General features: G+C 41.5%; 1 protein-coding gene across 2 annotated transcripts in view; it reads right to left on the reverse strand.

Moving 5' to 3' along the window:
- Window positions 1–4,078: 4,078 nt before the first annotated feature.
- Window positions 4,079–17,993, reverse strand: part of HGF (hepatocyte growth factor) — a 116,577-nt gene continuing 102,662 nt past the window's right edge. For both annotated transcript variants that reach the window (XM_030217049.1, XM_030217048.1), the window contains exons 15-18: window positions 14,928–15,071; window positions 11,800–11,906; window positions 6,732–6,877; window positions 4,079–5,147 (exon numbers count right to left, since the gene is read on the reverse strand). In XM_030217049.1, the coding sequence (XP_030072909.1) occupies window positions 4,968–5,147; window positions 6,732–6,877; window positions 11,800–11,906; window positions 14,928–15,071 (577 nt within the window). In that variant the 3' untranslated portion in view covers window positions 4,079–4,967. The remainder of the gene's footprint in view (window positions 5,148–6,731; window positions 6,878–11,799; window positions 11,907–14,927; window positions 15,072–17,993) is intronic.

A 17,993-nucleotide genomic window follows, 5' to 3' on the forward strand; every position in this document is an offset into this window, starting at 1 on the left:
GATGCACATAGGAAAGAATAATCTTAACTATACCCTACATGTTGCAGGTTCCACATTAGGAGTCAGCACTGAGAGAAATGATCTAGGCAGCATCTTGGACAATTGGTAGAAGTCTTCTGCCTAGTGTATGGCACAAGCCAACCCCCCCCCCCCATCCTAAAACTCAAAAAACAAACAAACAGAATGCTAGGAATTATTAGGAAGGGAATAGAGAACAAATAAAGTATTTCATAATAAATCTGGCCTCACTTCAAATATTGTGTGCAGGTCTGGTCTCAAAAAAAAAAAAAAAGATACAACAGAATTAGAAATGGGGTGAAACGATTCTCATATGACAAAAGGCAAAAAAAAAAAGTTAGAGATAGTCAGCTTGCAGTAATGACAGCTAAAGGACATATGATAGAGGTTTAGCCACATTTCCAAGTTTATTCAGAATTTCCTATGCCGCCCTCTGGGAAACCATCAGGACAGCTTACAATATAACAATGCAGTTATGCTATTCTGAATGGAGTTGATTGGGTAAAAAATACTAATAGGAATACCAATATGATGCTTGTATCCCAAATATAGCATAGCAAGTTCAAGGCAGTTAATTAAGAAGAAAAACTAGGCATAGCTACAGAATTACAAATAGAAAACACCCCTGATAAAAATACATATAGTACATTTTTTTTAACTAGCTAGATTTTGAGACTTTTCCTGAAATGTGAATAATGAGTAAGATTTCTAAGAATCCTGGAAGAGCATTCCGGATCCTCACCGCCTGATATAGGAAGGTAGTCATAAAGACTTTTATATTTCATCCCTTTTCCACATGGAAAATGAAGTAACGTAAACATCACACAAGCCTGAATAGGCAACAAATATGCCTTATGAAATAGGGGCATAACCCTCTCAAATCTTTTCAATGCTGTATTCTGCAGGGTCTGCAATTTTCTTTTCTTTGAACCTTTTTCTAAATCTGTTATATCTTTTTTGAGATATGGCAACCAAAATGACTCAAGGTGAAGTCACACCATAGAGTGATACATAGGCGTTGTAAGATCCTTGTTCTTATTTTGCATTCCTTTCCTAAAACTTCCTAGCATCCTGTCTGCTTTATTGGCCACCACCACACACGGTGCGGAAGATTTCCGTTTATTGTCTACAATGACATCTAGATCTGTTTCTTGTGTGATGAGTCCTAAAGTGGACTCTAGCATCAGGTAACATTTGGATTATTCTTCCCAATTAACAATCCACTTTGCATTTGTCCACATTAAATTTCGTCTGCCATTTGAATGCCCAGTCTTCCAGTTTCCTAAGCACTTCCTGCAATTTTTCACAATCCGCATGTGTTTTGACAACTTTGAATAGTTTTATGTCATCTGCAAATTTAGGGCCTCTTTCATCAAGCTGTGCTCGCAGTTCCCATGCAGCGATGCTGATGGATCCCATTCAAAGTGAATGGGAATTGTCAGCATTACCGCACTGGGGGCTTCTAGTGTAGCTTGACAAAAGGCCCTTAATTATTTTGCTTGTTGTTCTGATTTCCAGGTCATTTATAGATCCCTTTGGCACTCCACTATTCACACTCCTCTATTGAGAAAAAAGCCATTTAACCCTAAACCAGCTAACACCTAAAACTTTCAAAGTTGTTTTCAATGAAAATAATTTCCATTAACTTTTAAGTTTTCAAACAAGGATTTTTGCAGAATTGGATCAACTAAAAGAATCTTAATTTTATCTACATTCAATCTTAATCGATATTTTGTAATCCAACCATAGAAGCCAACTTTTCAAAATTATTGGGGGTGCTAAGCCCAGTGGAAATAACCCCTCCCTGGACACATACAAAGAGTTTTCTCAATATTGGGGGTGCTCAAGCACCCACAGCACCCACAGAGTTGGCTCCTATGAATCCAACGATCCACTGTAGTACCTTGTAAACAAATTGGAGAAAATACATTGTATCATTAGGCTCTCGAACTTGTTGGATGATGTGATAAAAGGAGTTAGTGTAGCTGGATTCAAGCAGCTTGCTCAAATTCTTTGAGGTTAAGCCATAAACCGATATTAAGGTAGATCTGGTGAAAGGTTAAGTAGTACTGAACTTGTCTATGTTTTGAGATCCTGCCAGTACTTCTGACTTGTGACCAGGAACCAGGATGGCAATTATCTTTTCATGACAGAGAGAAAGAAGCCATTTCTGTTTTGTTTTAATAAGATTTATGGTCCCCTTTAAAATGCACTAAAGTATAGGCTTCATGCATTTTAACACGAGACTTTCCCGGACACTAAGCCCATATTTAAGGCATCAGTATTTTAAGGAGCTTTTTGAAGGTTCTGTGCTAATTTTTCATTAACATGTGGGACTTGCAAAAAATTAACATGGAAGCACCTACTGCGTCCTATTAATGAGGTGGATAGTGATCCCAAATTAACCCCGTGTTATCCACTAATATGAATAAATCAGCTGGATAACACCTCCGTGCCCCATACCTGACATGCCCCCTCCCAAAAATATTACCAAAAATAAATAATGTGGGATTAGCATGTGCTGACAGGAAAATTATTGCACAATGTGTTACAGCATTTTGCGGTAACCCTTTTTCCCATGTTCAGTGTATGTCATTTACTTTTTTTTCTAATTTTTTGGGAGGGGCCATATTGTAGGTCGGGAATGGGCAGAAACATTATCCAGCTAGCATTGTTCCCTTGCTACTAGCAAACATCTAGGAAAGTTCAATGATTTCATGAACTAATTTTGTTGTTTTCCAAATTCAAATTTGTGATACATTAGCAAATGATAAAATGTATATTTAGCTATGTTACTGTAACTAAAAAAAAAAAAACTCCATACAACAATATGGAAAAGTAATGATGTGCAGCCATGAATATCCCTAAAACCAGCTTCAATGGGATCTCCAGAGCACATGCACATGATTGCCTGCTTCCAACACAGAGGATGGTAATTTCATGCACTGCATTAACCCAACAGCTGGAAAAATAGTCTTACAAAATAACAGTTAGAAATTACATTCTGCCACCACCAACGACCCCTGACAACATAATATGTGCTGTGGTGTCATGAGGAGACATATCATCTTGAACCATGGCTCAGAAAACTAGTTTGGCTGTAGTCTGGAAAATTCATAGGTATGTGAAAAAAATTATATCTATATATCTATACCTATATATATACACACACACAGAGGATTAAATATCTGTAGGGCAGAGCTGATCATCACCCTTCTCCGCTGCTAACTCCTAGACTCCGTTCCTTTTATCTTGTTGCACCATATGCCTGGAATAGACTTCCCGAGCCAGTACATCAAGCTCCATCTCTGGCTGTCTTGAAATCTAGGCTAAAAGCCCACCTTTTTGATGCTGCTTTTAACTCCTACCCCCTAGTCACTTGATTAGTACCCATGTCTGTTTTATCATTCCCACCTTAGTATTTCCCTTATCCCTTATTTGTCCTGATTAGATTGTAAGCTTTGTTGAACAGGGACCGCATACAATTCATACAATTCAAGCTCCTCCTCCTTACCTACAAGTGCACTCAGTCTGCGGCTCCTCACTACCTCTCCACCCTCATCTCCCCCTATGTTCCCGCCCGTAACCTCCGCTCACAGGACAAAGCCCTTCTCTCAGTACCCTTCTCCACCACTGCCAACTCCAGGCTGCGCTCATTCTGCCTTGCCTCACCCTATGCCTGGAACAATCTTCCTTTACCCATACGCCATGCCCCCTCCCTACCCATCTTCAAATCTCTGCTTAAAACTCACCTCTTCAATGCTGCCTTCGGCGCCTAACTGCTTGAGATAGATAGAATGCCCCAATCTATCCACTCTATCAGATTAACTGTTCACTCGTCCTCTAGATTGTTCACTTGTCTTTAGATTGTTCTCTTGTCTTTTAGATTGTAAGCTCTTTGAGCAGGGACCGTCCTTCTATGTTTAAATTGTACAGCGCTGCGTAACCCTAGTAGCGCTTTAGAAATGTTAGTTAGTAGTAGTAGTAGTAAGCTTTGTTGAACAGGGACCGTCTCTTCATGTTCAATTGTACAGTGCTGTGTACATCTAGTAGCGCTATTGAAATGATAAGTAGTAGTAGGCGGCAATATTTTTCCTTTCTGAAACATGAGAAAAAAAAAAATCTGCAAATTGCATTGCCTGGGAGTTCTGTAGACTAGAACAAGGGTTCTGAATCCAGTCCTAGTCAGTCAAATTTTCAGGATACCCACAATGCATATGTACTGCCTCCATTGTATGCAAATTTATCTCATGCATATTCACTCTGGGTATCCTGAAAACCTGACTGGGTAAGTGTGTCCGGAGGACTGGGATGAGAACCCCTGGACCAGCCGATTAAAAGGGAGACTGAGAGGAGCCTGCCTCTTTGCCACTTTCAAAGGGATATATTTTTATGACCTCATAGTGTCACTGACTTCAGTTACAGCCAATTCCTACAGCCTTGGATAAGGAAATGCTGGCAGTCAAATCCACTTAGTTCCCTACTGAAGTGCTAAGAAATTAATGGTAAAATGCAGAAACAAAACAGGAATTTGGGCATTTCGGATACTTAAAGACTATTTCATTATACTGGACCAAAGAACTATATTTTCTGGAATTAGTCATGAAGGGACAGTGTTCAATTAAAACATGGTTCCTTATCAACCAAATGAACCCAAGAAGCAGCATAAATGAATCCTATAAACAAGTTTTACTTTTTCCCTAATGCATATCATCCAGGGAAAGTTCTATGTATCCATTCAAGTATCTTCAGGAGATCTGTCAGCACATTCGCAACAACTGTAGCTCATATAAAAAAACCAACAAAGTAACAAAACAATGGTAACAAGACATAAATATCAATTGGAGAACACAGAATCCCAAGGAGGGCTTCTGAGGCGTCTATAAATTATACATTAATTTCCAAGTGTCTGAAGTCTTTCTGTGCTTTGAGCGGTTTGTTTCCTGTGCTCAGCTGTAACTCTGCACCTTGTATGTCAACAAAACTTTTTGAATCCACTTTGCATAATAGGCCACTCTTACAAATATTCCAGGCCGGTTTGGCGTGGCACATCCACGGCCTGGAATGATGACACCCTGTATCAGTTTTATTTTATCATCTTCGCAGACCAAGGGACCACCATAATCCCCCTAGAAAAATGAAAATGAATGAATTAGTGTTTGTAAAATCAATGAAATAGGAAGCTAATATTAAAAACAGAACAATGCTGCTGAGCCATAAACAGACACCTGATCTATAACATCTGGAGGTTTACAAAAATTACATTTGTACCCTGCGCTTTCCCACTCATGGCAGGCTCAATGCGGCTTACATGGGGCAATGGAGGGTTAAGTGACTTGCCCAGAGTCACAAGGAGCTGCCTGTGCCGGGAATCGAACTCAGTTCACCACCCTAACCACTAGGCCACTCCTCCACTGCTGCTACTATTTGAGATTCTACATGGAATGTTGCTATTCCACTAGAAGTCGGCCCTTGCAGATCACCAATGTGGCCGCGCAGGCTTCTGCTTCTGTGAGTCTGACGTCCTGCAACATTCCGTGTAGAATCTCCAATAGTAGCAACATTCCATGTAGAATCTCCAATAGTATCTATTTTATTTTTGTTACATTTGTACCCTGCGCTTTCCCACTCATGGCAGGCTCAATGCGGCTTACATGGGGCAATGGAGGGTTAAGTGACTTGCCCAGAGTCACAAGGAGCTGCCTGTGCCTGAAGTGGGAATCAAACTCAGTTCCTCAGGACCAAAGTCCACCACCCTAACCACTAGGCCACTCCTCCACTCCTTATGAAACTTCAGGCATTTCATCAATTTACTAAGGCATGGGAGGGGCTGATGCCAAATCAGCAGTACTGCTAGGCTAGAGCACGTGCCCAGTGGTAATTCTGAGTTTGACGTGCACCGAAACCTGCGCTAGAAAATAATTTTCTTCTATTTTCTACCGTGGGGGCGTTCCCGGCGGTAATCAGCAGCTGGCGCACACTGCCTAGTTACCACACGGGTAGTGTGTGAGCCCTTACCACTAAGTCGATGGGTGGCAGTACAGGCTCAGGCCGTAAATAGCTGCACACTAGTTTTAATTTCAGAGCACGCCCATTTCCAGGTCCATTAAAAAAAACCCTTTTTCTCAGCCATGGTCAGAAATGGCCCAGAATGCACCCAAAAACATTTGCCCCACAATACTGCAGGTCACTTTTTACTGCAACTTAGTAAAAGGACCCCTATGATTGGGAAAAGTGGTTGCACTGGCACATACAATGTTAATTGATCTAAATTTCTCCTCATTAGTGTTTTAAGGGAGAAGGAACTCAAGTGCTATTCAACGTAAGAGTTAACCTCTCATGCAGAGGTTTTCAACCCAGTCCTCAATGGAGAATTCAATGGGGATATCCTGAAAACCTTGACTGGCTGGATGTGTCCCAAGGGCTGGGTTGAAAACCCCTGCTCTAGTGAATACGTGAGTGAGCAAAATAAACGTTTACCACAGAATTCCAGACACGTCTGGTATATGTAATCTCCTGTTTATGAAAGCAGGGAATATGGGGCTTAGAATCTATGAGCTAAAGGGAAAGACTCTGCAAGATCTTCAGTGTAGGTGGAAAAGCTTGCATTAACGTTTATCAGCATCGTAGAGCAATCTTTACCCAACCACTTCTTTGAGTTTTTCTTCAGCTTTCCTCCATACAATAATCATGGCAGAGAGTTTTCTTTTTACCTCACAGGTGCCTGCTGGATCACTTTCACTTTTTGCACAGATTTCAGACTCGTTTACAACAATCTTGCCCTTGTGGTTTTCATTGCACTTATCATTTCCGATGGTAACCAAGTTTGCTACTTGTAATAAACCATTGTAGTTAGTTCCTGAAAGATGGAGGAGAAATGATCAGAACAAACACAGCTTCTCAGCCGAGATTTGATGTGCTATTTTTATCTAGAAGATTCTGCTGCCTTTCAGATATTAAACGGTACTGACAGATAGTTAAAGATTTATCAACCACCTTTATGAAGAGATTCACCCAAGATGGTGTACAGTAGGTACAGTTTAACATAATTTTAACAGTATAACAATAGTAAAATAACCATGAATAAACAGAAATACAATAAGGGGTATGTTTACTAAGGTGTGTTAGTATTTCTAATGCACCTTTAAATTTAAGGTGCGTTAAACGCTAATCTGACTATACATTTCTATGAGCACATTAGCGTTTAATGCGCATAAACCATTTTCATGTGTTAAAAACGCTAACATGCCCATAGCGCACCTTGGTAAACATAGGCGTAAATGAGGTAAACTTGAAAACAGTAAATTGAAACCTAATAACAGAACTACTGTGAAACAGTATAAAAATATACACATTTAACAGCACTGGAATTCAAATACCAGAGATATAATACAATGTTAGCATAATACTAATGATACACCTAATAAGCATTCATTAGAGCATTCAACTAACAGATATGATGCTAAAGATTTTCTACAATACAGCTTACCATATAGCTGAGAGACCAAGAGCAGATATATGATGGAAACAAGATGCGTGGTACGCAGTTAGTTGGGATAATTTGATGGTTAGTTAAACTCAAGGCAAGTTCGTTGTATAGTTAAACTCAAGGCAAGTTCGTTGTATAGTTAAGCAAGAGATAAGGAAGTAGTCTAAGTTGCAGTGTGTGTTGCAAGCTAGACCAGGTGCAGAATGAGTGTATAGTCAGTCACCCTATGTATTAAAGGCTTGGGAGAAGAGCCAGACGTTCACCTCATGTTTCATCTATGTTTTGCTAAGAAGGACTGTATTGCATTTGAAAGGAAAGCTTGTGTTGTTGCATCCTGGTAAACACCTGTTCTCCATGGCAGCAATCAATCACAAAAGACTGTCCTATGGTGTCCATTAATGTGTGGCAGACATCCAAGCCACTGTCTCTTGGTACTTTCATAACTATTTTTGCCTTTGTGTATAGCATAATGTGATTTATTTCGTGTTCTGCAAACATTGATATCGAATACTGTGCAAACTTCCAAAGCTGTATAAAAATAAACGATCTAATATCATAACAACTGTCATTTCAATGGAAATAGTAACAAGATAGCAAGAATATAAGTTGTTCTAATTTTTCATAAAGTCTTGGGAGAAGCCTATGATTATCCTCTATCACTAGTAAAAGTGCAATGCTTTATCACCCTGCTTTCACACGTCTCTTATGTAATAAGAGAGTAATGCACACACACGCTGTCGGGGACATTATCCTGCTTATAATCGAAATAGAAAAACGCCTATATTGTGACCCAAATCAGGAGATAGACGTTTATCTCACAAAAACGAATAAAGCGGTATAATCGAAAGCCGAATTTGGACGTTTTCAACTGCACTCCGTCGTGGAAGCGTACAAAGTTGATGGGGGCGTGTCGAAGGCGTGGTGAAGCCGGAACTGGGGCGTGGTTATCGGCCGATCAGAGATGGGCGCCTTTCGCCGATAATGGAAAAAAAAATATGCGTTTGTAGCGAGAATTTAGGGCACTTTTCCTGGACCCTGTTTTTCCACGAATAAGGCCCCAATAAGTGCCCTAAATGACCAAATGACCACTGGAGGGAATCGGGGATGACCTCCCCTGACTCCCCCAGTGGTCACAAACCCCCTCCCACCACAAAATATGCCGTTTCACAACTTTTTATTTCACCCTCAAATGTCATACCCACCTCCCTGGCAGCAGTATGCAGGTCACTGGAGCAGTTATTAGGGGGTGCAGTGGACTTCAGGCAGGTGGACCCAGGCCCATCCCCCCCCACCTGTTACACTTGTGCTGGTAAATGGGAGCCCTCCAAACCGCCCCCCAAACCCCCTGTACCCACATGTAGGTGCCCCCCTTCACCCCTTAGGGCTATAGTAATGGTGTAGACTTGTGGGCAGTGGGTTTTGAGGGGGATTTGGGGGGCTCAACACACAAGGGAAGGGTGCTATGCACCTGGGAGCTCTTTTACCTTTTTTTTTGTTTTTGTAGAAGTGCCCCCTAGGGTGCCCGGTTGGTGTCCTGGCATGTGAGGGGGACCAGTGCACTACGAATCCTGGCCCCTCCCACGAATAAATGTCTTGGAGTTATTCGTTTTTGAGCTGGGCGCTTTCATTTTCCGTTATCGCTGAAAAACCAAAAACGCCCACCTCACAAATTGTCGAATAAAACATGGACGTCTATTTTTTGCGAAAATACAGTTCGGTCCGCCCCTTCACGGACCCGTTCTCGGAGATAAACGCCCATGGAGATAGACGTTTCCATTCGATTATGCCCCTTCACATATTTTTTTCAATTAACTTTAACATAAAATGACTTACTTTTTTTGGTGGGAGAAATGGCCACTGGCTGAGATGCTGTGTTAACTCCTAACCTTTAAACTGGAATTTATCCACTAAAACCTGTAAGACTGTGATGGCAGCATAATGTGAAAGTGAAAGGACAAGAAAAAAAAATCTGTCTGGCTGAGCCTTATAGACCTGCAGGCAGCCTGACAACGTCTGATTGTACAGGGGCTCCAGCGTTTTGTGGGTTCTGTCACTGACAGCAGTGATGTCTCTGCAACCAGCCAGATGTTTTGCTTACTTCTGCAGGTAGTCTCTCCCAGATGTTGTAACTAGTGGTTCATGTGGTCCAGGCAAAACTAAGCAATGCATTGTCTGCAAATATGGGGTGACAAGGAAATGTGTGAGCACACTTTTGTCACCTGGGATTATTTTAATACGAGAAGTACTTTCAGTTATGTTGGAGGTGGTGTCCAGGACACCTTCTGTTAAGCCTTTTCCAGAGTCAAGTAAACGTCTTTCTTTTCTAGTCTTTGTGTATTTAGAAGGGAGAAATATAACTTTGAACAACGGCTTGTGAGCAGTAATCTAGATGATCAGTATTTTCTCTAATTCTATAAGTAGAGGAGTGTGGATCTGGGGTTCCTAGCCCATTATAAACCATAAAGCTGTATGTCTCTGTTGATCACTCCACCCCTCACCTATCCACACCCATCCTGTTAGAATATCAATGATATGCTTTGATGTCCCCATGCATACCTGCGACCCACCCCCATCCTCCCACCCTGTCAGACTGTCATAGTAATGCTTGAATGTTTTCACTTATATACACTGTCAGCTAGCACATTTGCTTATTTCCGACCTGACGAAGAAGGGCAACCTTCGAAAGCTAATCAAGAAATGTATTAACTTATGTCCAATAAAAAAGGTATCATCTTATTTTCTTTTCTATGTTTTATTTTGTTTGATTTCTATTGATAACTCTAATTCTATGAAATGGTTCTGTTTATTTACCAATGAAACAGTTAACAATTTCAAAGATCAGCTCTTATTTGGCATTTTAGAATTCCTACCCAGGATTTGTCATGGACCATTCTGGTCACCTTAGTGTATGGGAATATTCAAGGATACTTTATAACCCAGAAGGTTCCACTATGCCTGTGTATAGGTGACCAAAGGGAGGACATCGCTCTCTATGTCCACCAGACATCCTTGAAGTCCATCATCTTGGGGTTGTCATGGTTCCAGAAACACAACCCAACCATAGACTGGGCGAGAGGGGACATTACTGCCTGCAGTGATGCCTGTGATCAACGTTGTTTGAATTCTGAGATGGCTGCTGTCATCCTAGCCACTGCTAGCATTCCTTATGATCCACCCTGGACCGGTGGGGTTCTGGTCAAGGTCTGGCCAGGGCAGCGAACAGAGACGAGTCCTCCACATCAGAAGAGCAAGGATGCCACAGATCTCCTACTGGGAAGGAGGCTTCTTCAGAGTAAGACTTGTTCGCTCTCTGTATCCAAGATTCAGACTATGGCAGGGAGTCTTCCTAAGGAACCTCCTCAAGCTCCAATATCAGGTACCATGCCTGAAGAAGTGGACCTCTAAAACAGCATTGTTATCAACTATTCTATGTACACTAAGCTAAGTTTTAATCTTAGCCACCTTTTTCTTGAAAAACTGCTCTAGAGCATAGGCTGACGGAACCTCTTCATCATGTTCCAATAGCAAATCATCAACAGTAGTTAGATTATCTACTAAATTAAATAGTTCAGGAATACTCGTGGTTGACTCACCCACTGTCTTTGAGAAAAATTCTTTTTTCTTAACATTTATAGCAGTGGTTCCCAAACCTGGCCTTGGAGGCACCCCAGCCAGTCAGGTTTTCAGGATATCCACAATGAACATTCATGAGAGATATCTGCATGCACTACCTCCACTGTATGCAAATCTCTCTCATGAATATTCATTGTGGATATCCTTAATACCCAATTTTCTGGGGTATCTTCAGGACCAGGTTTGGGAACCACTGACATAGCATATTTCTAAAGAGATATCATAGATCCCCTGCTCTTTTTTGATTCTTCCAAATTCTATCTCTCTCTCTGTCTACAATCCTGTTTCAGAGTTATTAACTATCTCAAACCATTTTGCTGATTTAATAATCATTTTTTCATCTAGTTTTCACTGCACAAACATCCACTTTACACCCAGACATGCCCTCCTCCAAGCAAAGTTTTAAAAATTTTTTTAGCATGCAGTTATCGTGCACAGATTTGGAAATTACCGTAGGATGCCTGTCCTTAGCACAGTTTGGTAAAAGATCCCATGAGTGGCTTAATCTGTGTTGCCCAGATGCAGGACGAGTTGGAGGTGATGCTATTGTTGATGCTAACTTTGATTTTTTTTCTCTTTTCCTACAATTTAACATGTTTTCTTTTTTTTTTTATTGCTGATATAAGGCTTGATATGCATATATAAAATGAAAGACTTACTTCCTGTGTATCCCCACCCATAGACATTGCAAGCAGTTTTCTCTGGAACGATACAGCCATGATTTGGAAGTTTGATTGTTCCTACAAAGTTAGTCAGCACAGCTGGCCTGTCAAAAAAGAAGAAAAATACACATTACAATAGATATTTATTGACCTTGAAAAAAAATGAGGGATTGAAGGTTGACCCGTGGATTGGGAAACTTTCCATGATATTCGTCCATCAGCGGTTAGTGATTTTAAAGCTGCTGCCTTCCGTGGGCTGAATCTAACCTGGATATTCAATCCTGAGGCCAAAGTCCAGTCATTGCCTTTGACTATCTGGATCAGCCACTAACGCAGAGGTTAAGTGGGTGCCGGCTGACATTCAACACTGGCACCTACATAGCTAAGTGGACAAAGATGGGGTCTCTCTGCCCGCTTAGGTACATGGACACCAGCAATAAATATGTCCAGTGCCTGCATAACTGGTGGTTCTGTCTCTGCCCACAGACCACATCAGCACTAATCACAGTCTACTGCCGGGGTCAAAGGAATATTCAGCCTCACTGTAGAGTTAACTTCCTCCTGAACATTAAGAACATAAGTATTGCCATACTGGGGCAGACCAAAGGAAAAGTCCATAGACCATTATTAAATTGGAATTGGGGGAAATCCACTATTTCTGGGATAAGCAGCATAAAATGTTTTGTTCTTTTTTGGGATCTTGCCAATTATTTGTGACCTGGATTGGCCACTGTTGGAAACAGGATGCTGGGCTCGATGGACCTTTGGTCTGTCCCAGTATGGCAATACTTATGTACTTATGTACGTACTTATGCCAATCTAGGCCACAAGATCCCAAAACATTTTATGCTGCTTATCCTAAAAATAAGCAGTGGATTTTCCCCAAGTCCATTTTAATATATACTGTTGGGCTCATTTTCAAAAGGGAAGGATGGCCATCTTTCGACATAAATCGGAAGATGGGCGTCCTTCTCCCAGGGTCATCCAAATCAGTATAATCGAAAGCCAATTTTGGACGTCCCCAACTGCTTTCTGTCGCAGGGACGGCCAAAGTTCAAGGGGGCATATCGGAGGCGTAGCAAAGGCGGGACTTGGGCGTGCCCAACACTAGGATGTCCTCGACTCATAATCGAAAGAAACAAGGACGTAATACCTTAAATTGGGCCTCACTAGCAATTTGTACAGGGCTGTTAGCAGCTCCTTTCGTTTGTTGCTTTCACCTCTCTCTATACCTGAGCCAAGCTTTCTTCTGGGTTTGGACATCGTCTTGTCGCATTCTGAGGATGCCCCTAACCCACTAGTGCACTGTAGTTATTTTTCTTTTCTTTTGCATTTTCAACAGTTATTACATGAAAGAGATACTTTGAAAAAGAAATAATGCACCATGTCTTACAGAAATAAAATAAAAACAATTATAACCAAGAAAAACAACACAAGACATCCTGTCTCTGTGTTGCCCAAAAGCAGAAGTCTGAAAGGAAGCAGGACTGAGAAAGGAAATAACATATCAAGCAATCAGGCTAAATCTACATTATTTAGTTGGATTTTGCTCACACCTTTTCAGTAGTAGCTCAAGGTGAATTACATTCAGGTACACTGGATATTTTATAAGGCACAGCATAAATCCTTGATTGTCCTTTAGTAACATAGTAGATGACGGCAGAAAAAGACCTGCATGGTCCAGACCCTTATTTTCCAAGAAGAAATGAAGTTGCGATGGTTCATAAAAGACATGAGTAATTCTCAAAACCAATACACATTTACAAGGATATCTTAAGGGAAATTTAACTCCCATGTCTAACAAATTCTTCCAATAAGACAAAAACTGCTTTCTCCTGGATTGGGTCGACCGGAAACATTAGGAGAAACTAAAATGTTCCCACTCATAAATTCGCATGGACTCTTGTGGAAAAACAATTGAAGAACTGCTTCCTTATCTTGCAGGAACACAACAGAAACAAGAAGCAGAGCTCTGCCTGTATCCATTATCCATTGAACTTTCTAATATATGAGTAACATCCAAGCTATCAGATGAAACTTCATCCAGCGATTGGGAGGCATTGGGTTCCACAGATTTTGAAGCCTGTTTAACTGCAGAAGATGGTAAAAAGTAAATCTTCCGTAATAGAATAATTCAATTTCTCTTTCAAAAATCTATAAAACAGGTCTTTGGGTGGTACAGTCAAAGTCTGTGGAAAATCCAAAATAGAAAATTTTGAAAATATATAAGATCTCTTAATCTTACATAATTTTCAAAATTTTCTATTTTTCGATGGATAACCAATTTGTCTTGCAGCACAGCAGCCTGAAATTGCTAAACCTGATGGATGGGATTGTCTGTCCCTTGGCAGCCTCAACATATTCTTTATAGTGCTGCTTTAAATTGTGTTTAATGGTATTCTCATTTCTTAGGATTTTAGTGCTGCAGGTACTTCCTGTCATGTGTTTTCTTCTTCAAAGACCTCCTGCTGCTATTTCCTGACCTCTATGACCTGGTCTCAGACTCGCTACCTATTGGTCCCTTCGCCTTGCTCCCTGGCCTTCTGGGTATTCTTCTTGCTGTCTTCTGACCTTGCGAGGCAGTTGCGTCCATCTTGACTTAGGAGTATGTGCTCCTCTGCTTCCCTGAAGTGAACCCATCTTTTTACCTAATACAGCATCTCACCTCTGAACGTCTTCTACCTACCTGCCAATTCTCCCACCTCTGCCATAAAGCTTTTTCTCTTCAGAACTTCACATTCATCTCCACCTACAGCCTTCAGAAATTTGAAGTCTGTTGCCTTAGGGCACCAAGCTTCTGAGAATCTACAACTGAGTTAATTAGCTATATTTATTCAATAAATTAAATTTCAGAAAAAGAACAGAGGCTTCTTGTGTTATGGTGCCTGTATATGTTCTAAGAAGGCCAGGAACAGGGATACACTAATTCTGTTATTTTAATGTCTTCCTTTGTACTTCTTTTTATTGAATTTTGTAACTTTTATTCTATTTCCTGTTTTTAATTGCTTCTTATTTTAAACTTTTTTAAACCACTGAGATAGCAATGATTGGTAGTATATAACATTTTTAATAAACTGTAAACTGTTAACATAAACTCTTTTTCCATCAGATTAGAAGTTGCCAACCTTGAAAGTTTCAGCAGAACCAGATTTGATCCTTTTGGACCAAACACCAACTGGGAAATGTTCATAATCTGTTTATTTTTCTCTTCTTTATTAAAAATATTGTGGACCCCCAGCCAGGCTTCATAGTGTCTCAAATCTTCATCCCTGTACAGACAAAAGACACATTTTTCATACCATCAGATTAATTTTTTTTATTGACTACTGATGTTATATGTATCATAATTTACATTGTAATATAGCAAATGAGATCAGAAAGAGCAAACCTGACCCTGCTCAGCTATCCATTTCACATTAAGAAGGATAAATCCCAGATATACAGTGGGGGAAATAAGTATTTGATCCCTTGCTGATTTTGTAAGTTTGCCCACTGACAAAGACATGAGCAGCCCATAATTGAAGGGTAGGTTATTGGTAACAGTGAGAGATAGCACATCACAAATTAAATCCGGAAAATCACATTGTGGAAAGTATATGAATTTATTTGCATTCTGCAGAGGGAAATAAGTATTTAATCCCTCTGGCAAACAAGACCTAATACTTGGTGGCAAAACCCTTGTTGGCAAGCACAGCGGTCAGACGTCTTCTGTAGTTGATGATGAGGTTTGCACACATGTCAGGAGGAATTTTGGTCCACTCCTCTTTGCAGATCATCTCTAAATCATTAAGAGTTCTGGGCTGTCGCTTGGCAACTCGCAGCTTCAGCTCCCTCCATAAGTTTTCAATGGGATTAAGGTCTGGTGACTGGCTAGGCCACTCCATGACCCTAATGTGCTTCTTCCTGAGCCACTCCTTTGTTGCCTTGGCTGTATGTTTTGGGTCATTGTCGTGCTGGAAGACCCAGCCACGACCCATTTTTAAGGCCCTGGCGGAGGGAAGGAGGTTGTCACTCAGAATTGTACGGTACATGGCCCCATCCATTCTCCCATTGATGCGGTGAAGTAGTCCTGTGCCCTTAGCAGAGAAACACCCCCAAAACATAACATTTCCACCTCCATGCTTGACAGTGGGGACAGTGTTCTTTGGGTCATAGGCAGCATTTCTCTTCCTCCAAACACGGCGAGTTGAGTTCATGCCAAAGAGCTCAATTTTTGTCTCATCTGACCACAGCACCTTCTCCCAATCACTCTCGGCATCATCCAGGTGTTCACTGGCAAACTTCAGACGGGCCGTCACATGTGCCTTCCGGAGCAGGGGGACCTTGCGGGCACTGCAGGATTGCAATCCGTTATGTCGTAATGTGTTACCAATGGTTTTCGTGGTGACAGTGGTCCCAGCTGCCTTGAGATCATTGACAAGTTCCCCCCTTGTAGTTGTAGGCTGATTTCTAACCTTCCTCATGATCAAGGATACCCCACGAGGTGAGATTTTGCGTGGAGCCCCAGATCTTTGTCGATTGACAGTCATTTTGTACTTCTTCCATTTTCTTACTATGGCACCAACAGTTGTCTCCTTCTCGCCCAGCGTCTTACTGATGGTTTTGTAGCCCATTCCAGCCTTGTGCAGGTGTATGATCTTGTCCCTGACATCCTTAGACAGCTCCTTGCTCTTGGCCATTTTGTAGAGGTTAGAGTCTGACTGATTCACTGAGTCTGTGGACAGGTGTCTTTCATACAGGTGACCATTGCCGACAGCTGTCTGTCATGCAGGTAACGAGTTGATTTGGAGCATCTACCTGGTCTGTAGGGGCCAGATCTCTTACTGGTTGGTGGGGGATCAAATACTTATTTCCCTCTGCAGAATGCAAATAAATTCATATACTTTCCACAATGTGATTTTCCGGATTTAATTTGTGATGTGCTATCTCTCACTGTTACCAATAACCTACCCTTCAATTATGGGCTGCTCATGTCTTTGTCAGTGGGCAAACTTACAAAATCAGCAAGGGATCAAATACTTATTTCCCCCACTGTATATTTTTTTAAGCTTTTGTGCCGTCCTCTGCACTTTTCCTCCATCTAGAAGACCTTAAAAGATTCCTCCAGTCCTGCACCTGTCCTCTGCCTAAACATACGGATCTGTAATAATCTTAATGCCGCTAGAGTGGCTCTTCCTTAGAATCCAAACTTCAAGGTTCCTTGCACAGGCTGCCACACAGATGCAGAATTCCTGGGGGTGGGAGGAGGGTCAAATCAGTATTTTTAAACACTGGCCACCAGTGGCTGACTTGTGCCTGTATAATCAGTACTGGCACCTATCTGGACACTGGAACTAAACATCTGGGCAGCTGGCAGCCTGTCGAGAGTTACCTGGGTACCACCAATGTGGAATGAAGGTCTCTGGATAGCTACCTGAATATTATTAGTACCCAGTTAACTCCAAGTTCTGCCCTTAATCTTCCTCCATAGGACCCCTGCACTAGTTGGATAGCACTACAACAGTCTCCCTGGATTTTCTATGGCAATATCCAGTTATGTGTCACTGAATAGCAGAGCCATAGATAAGAATGGTAGGTAAAGACAATATGACCTATCCACTGCTACCCTCTACAGCCCCTTCCTCTACCTCTCCCTATGGTGGTCCCATGCTTTCTTAAATTTAGATGCAGTCCTTATCTCCATCACCTCACTTAGAAATTGTTTCATGCATCCATCACCATTTCTACTACTATTGCTTATCATTTCCATTTATTTATTTATTTGTTGCATTTGTATCCCACATTTTCCCACCTATTTGCAGGCTCAATGTGGCTTACAATGTTCCATCATGCCATTCGCCATTCAAGAGTAAAGAAACAATTGGTATTAAACGAAGAACAAGTATAACATAATAGAGTTGAGCAATCCGGTATAAAAAGAAAACAGTCAAAGTAACAGGTAAGTAGTGATGCGATAGAATTCCTATTTTTGATCATTGAAACAGTGGCGTAGCTATTTGGAGCCTGGGGGGGGCCTGGACCCCCGTAGATTTGGGCCTGGACCCCCCTGCCGATGACCCGCTCGACCCTCTCCCGCTGCCAACCCGCCATCGCCTACCTTTGCTGGTGGGGGACCCCAACCCCTCGCCAGGCGAGGTCCTCCTCGCAGAAAGCTTCCTTCTGTGCAGGATGTCAGACTCACAGAACGACGA

This window comes from Microcaecilia unicolor, chromosome 10, assembly GCF_901765095.1.
Source record: "Microcaecilia unicolor chromosome 10, aMicUni1.1, whole genome shotgun sequence".
Lineage (NCBI taxonomy): Eukaryota > Metazoa > Chordata > Amphibia > Gymnophiona > Siphonopidae > Microcaecilia > Microcaecilia unicolor.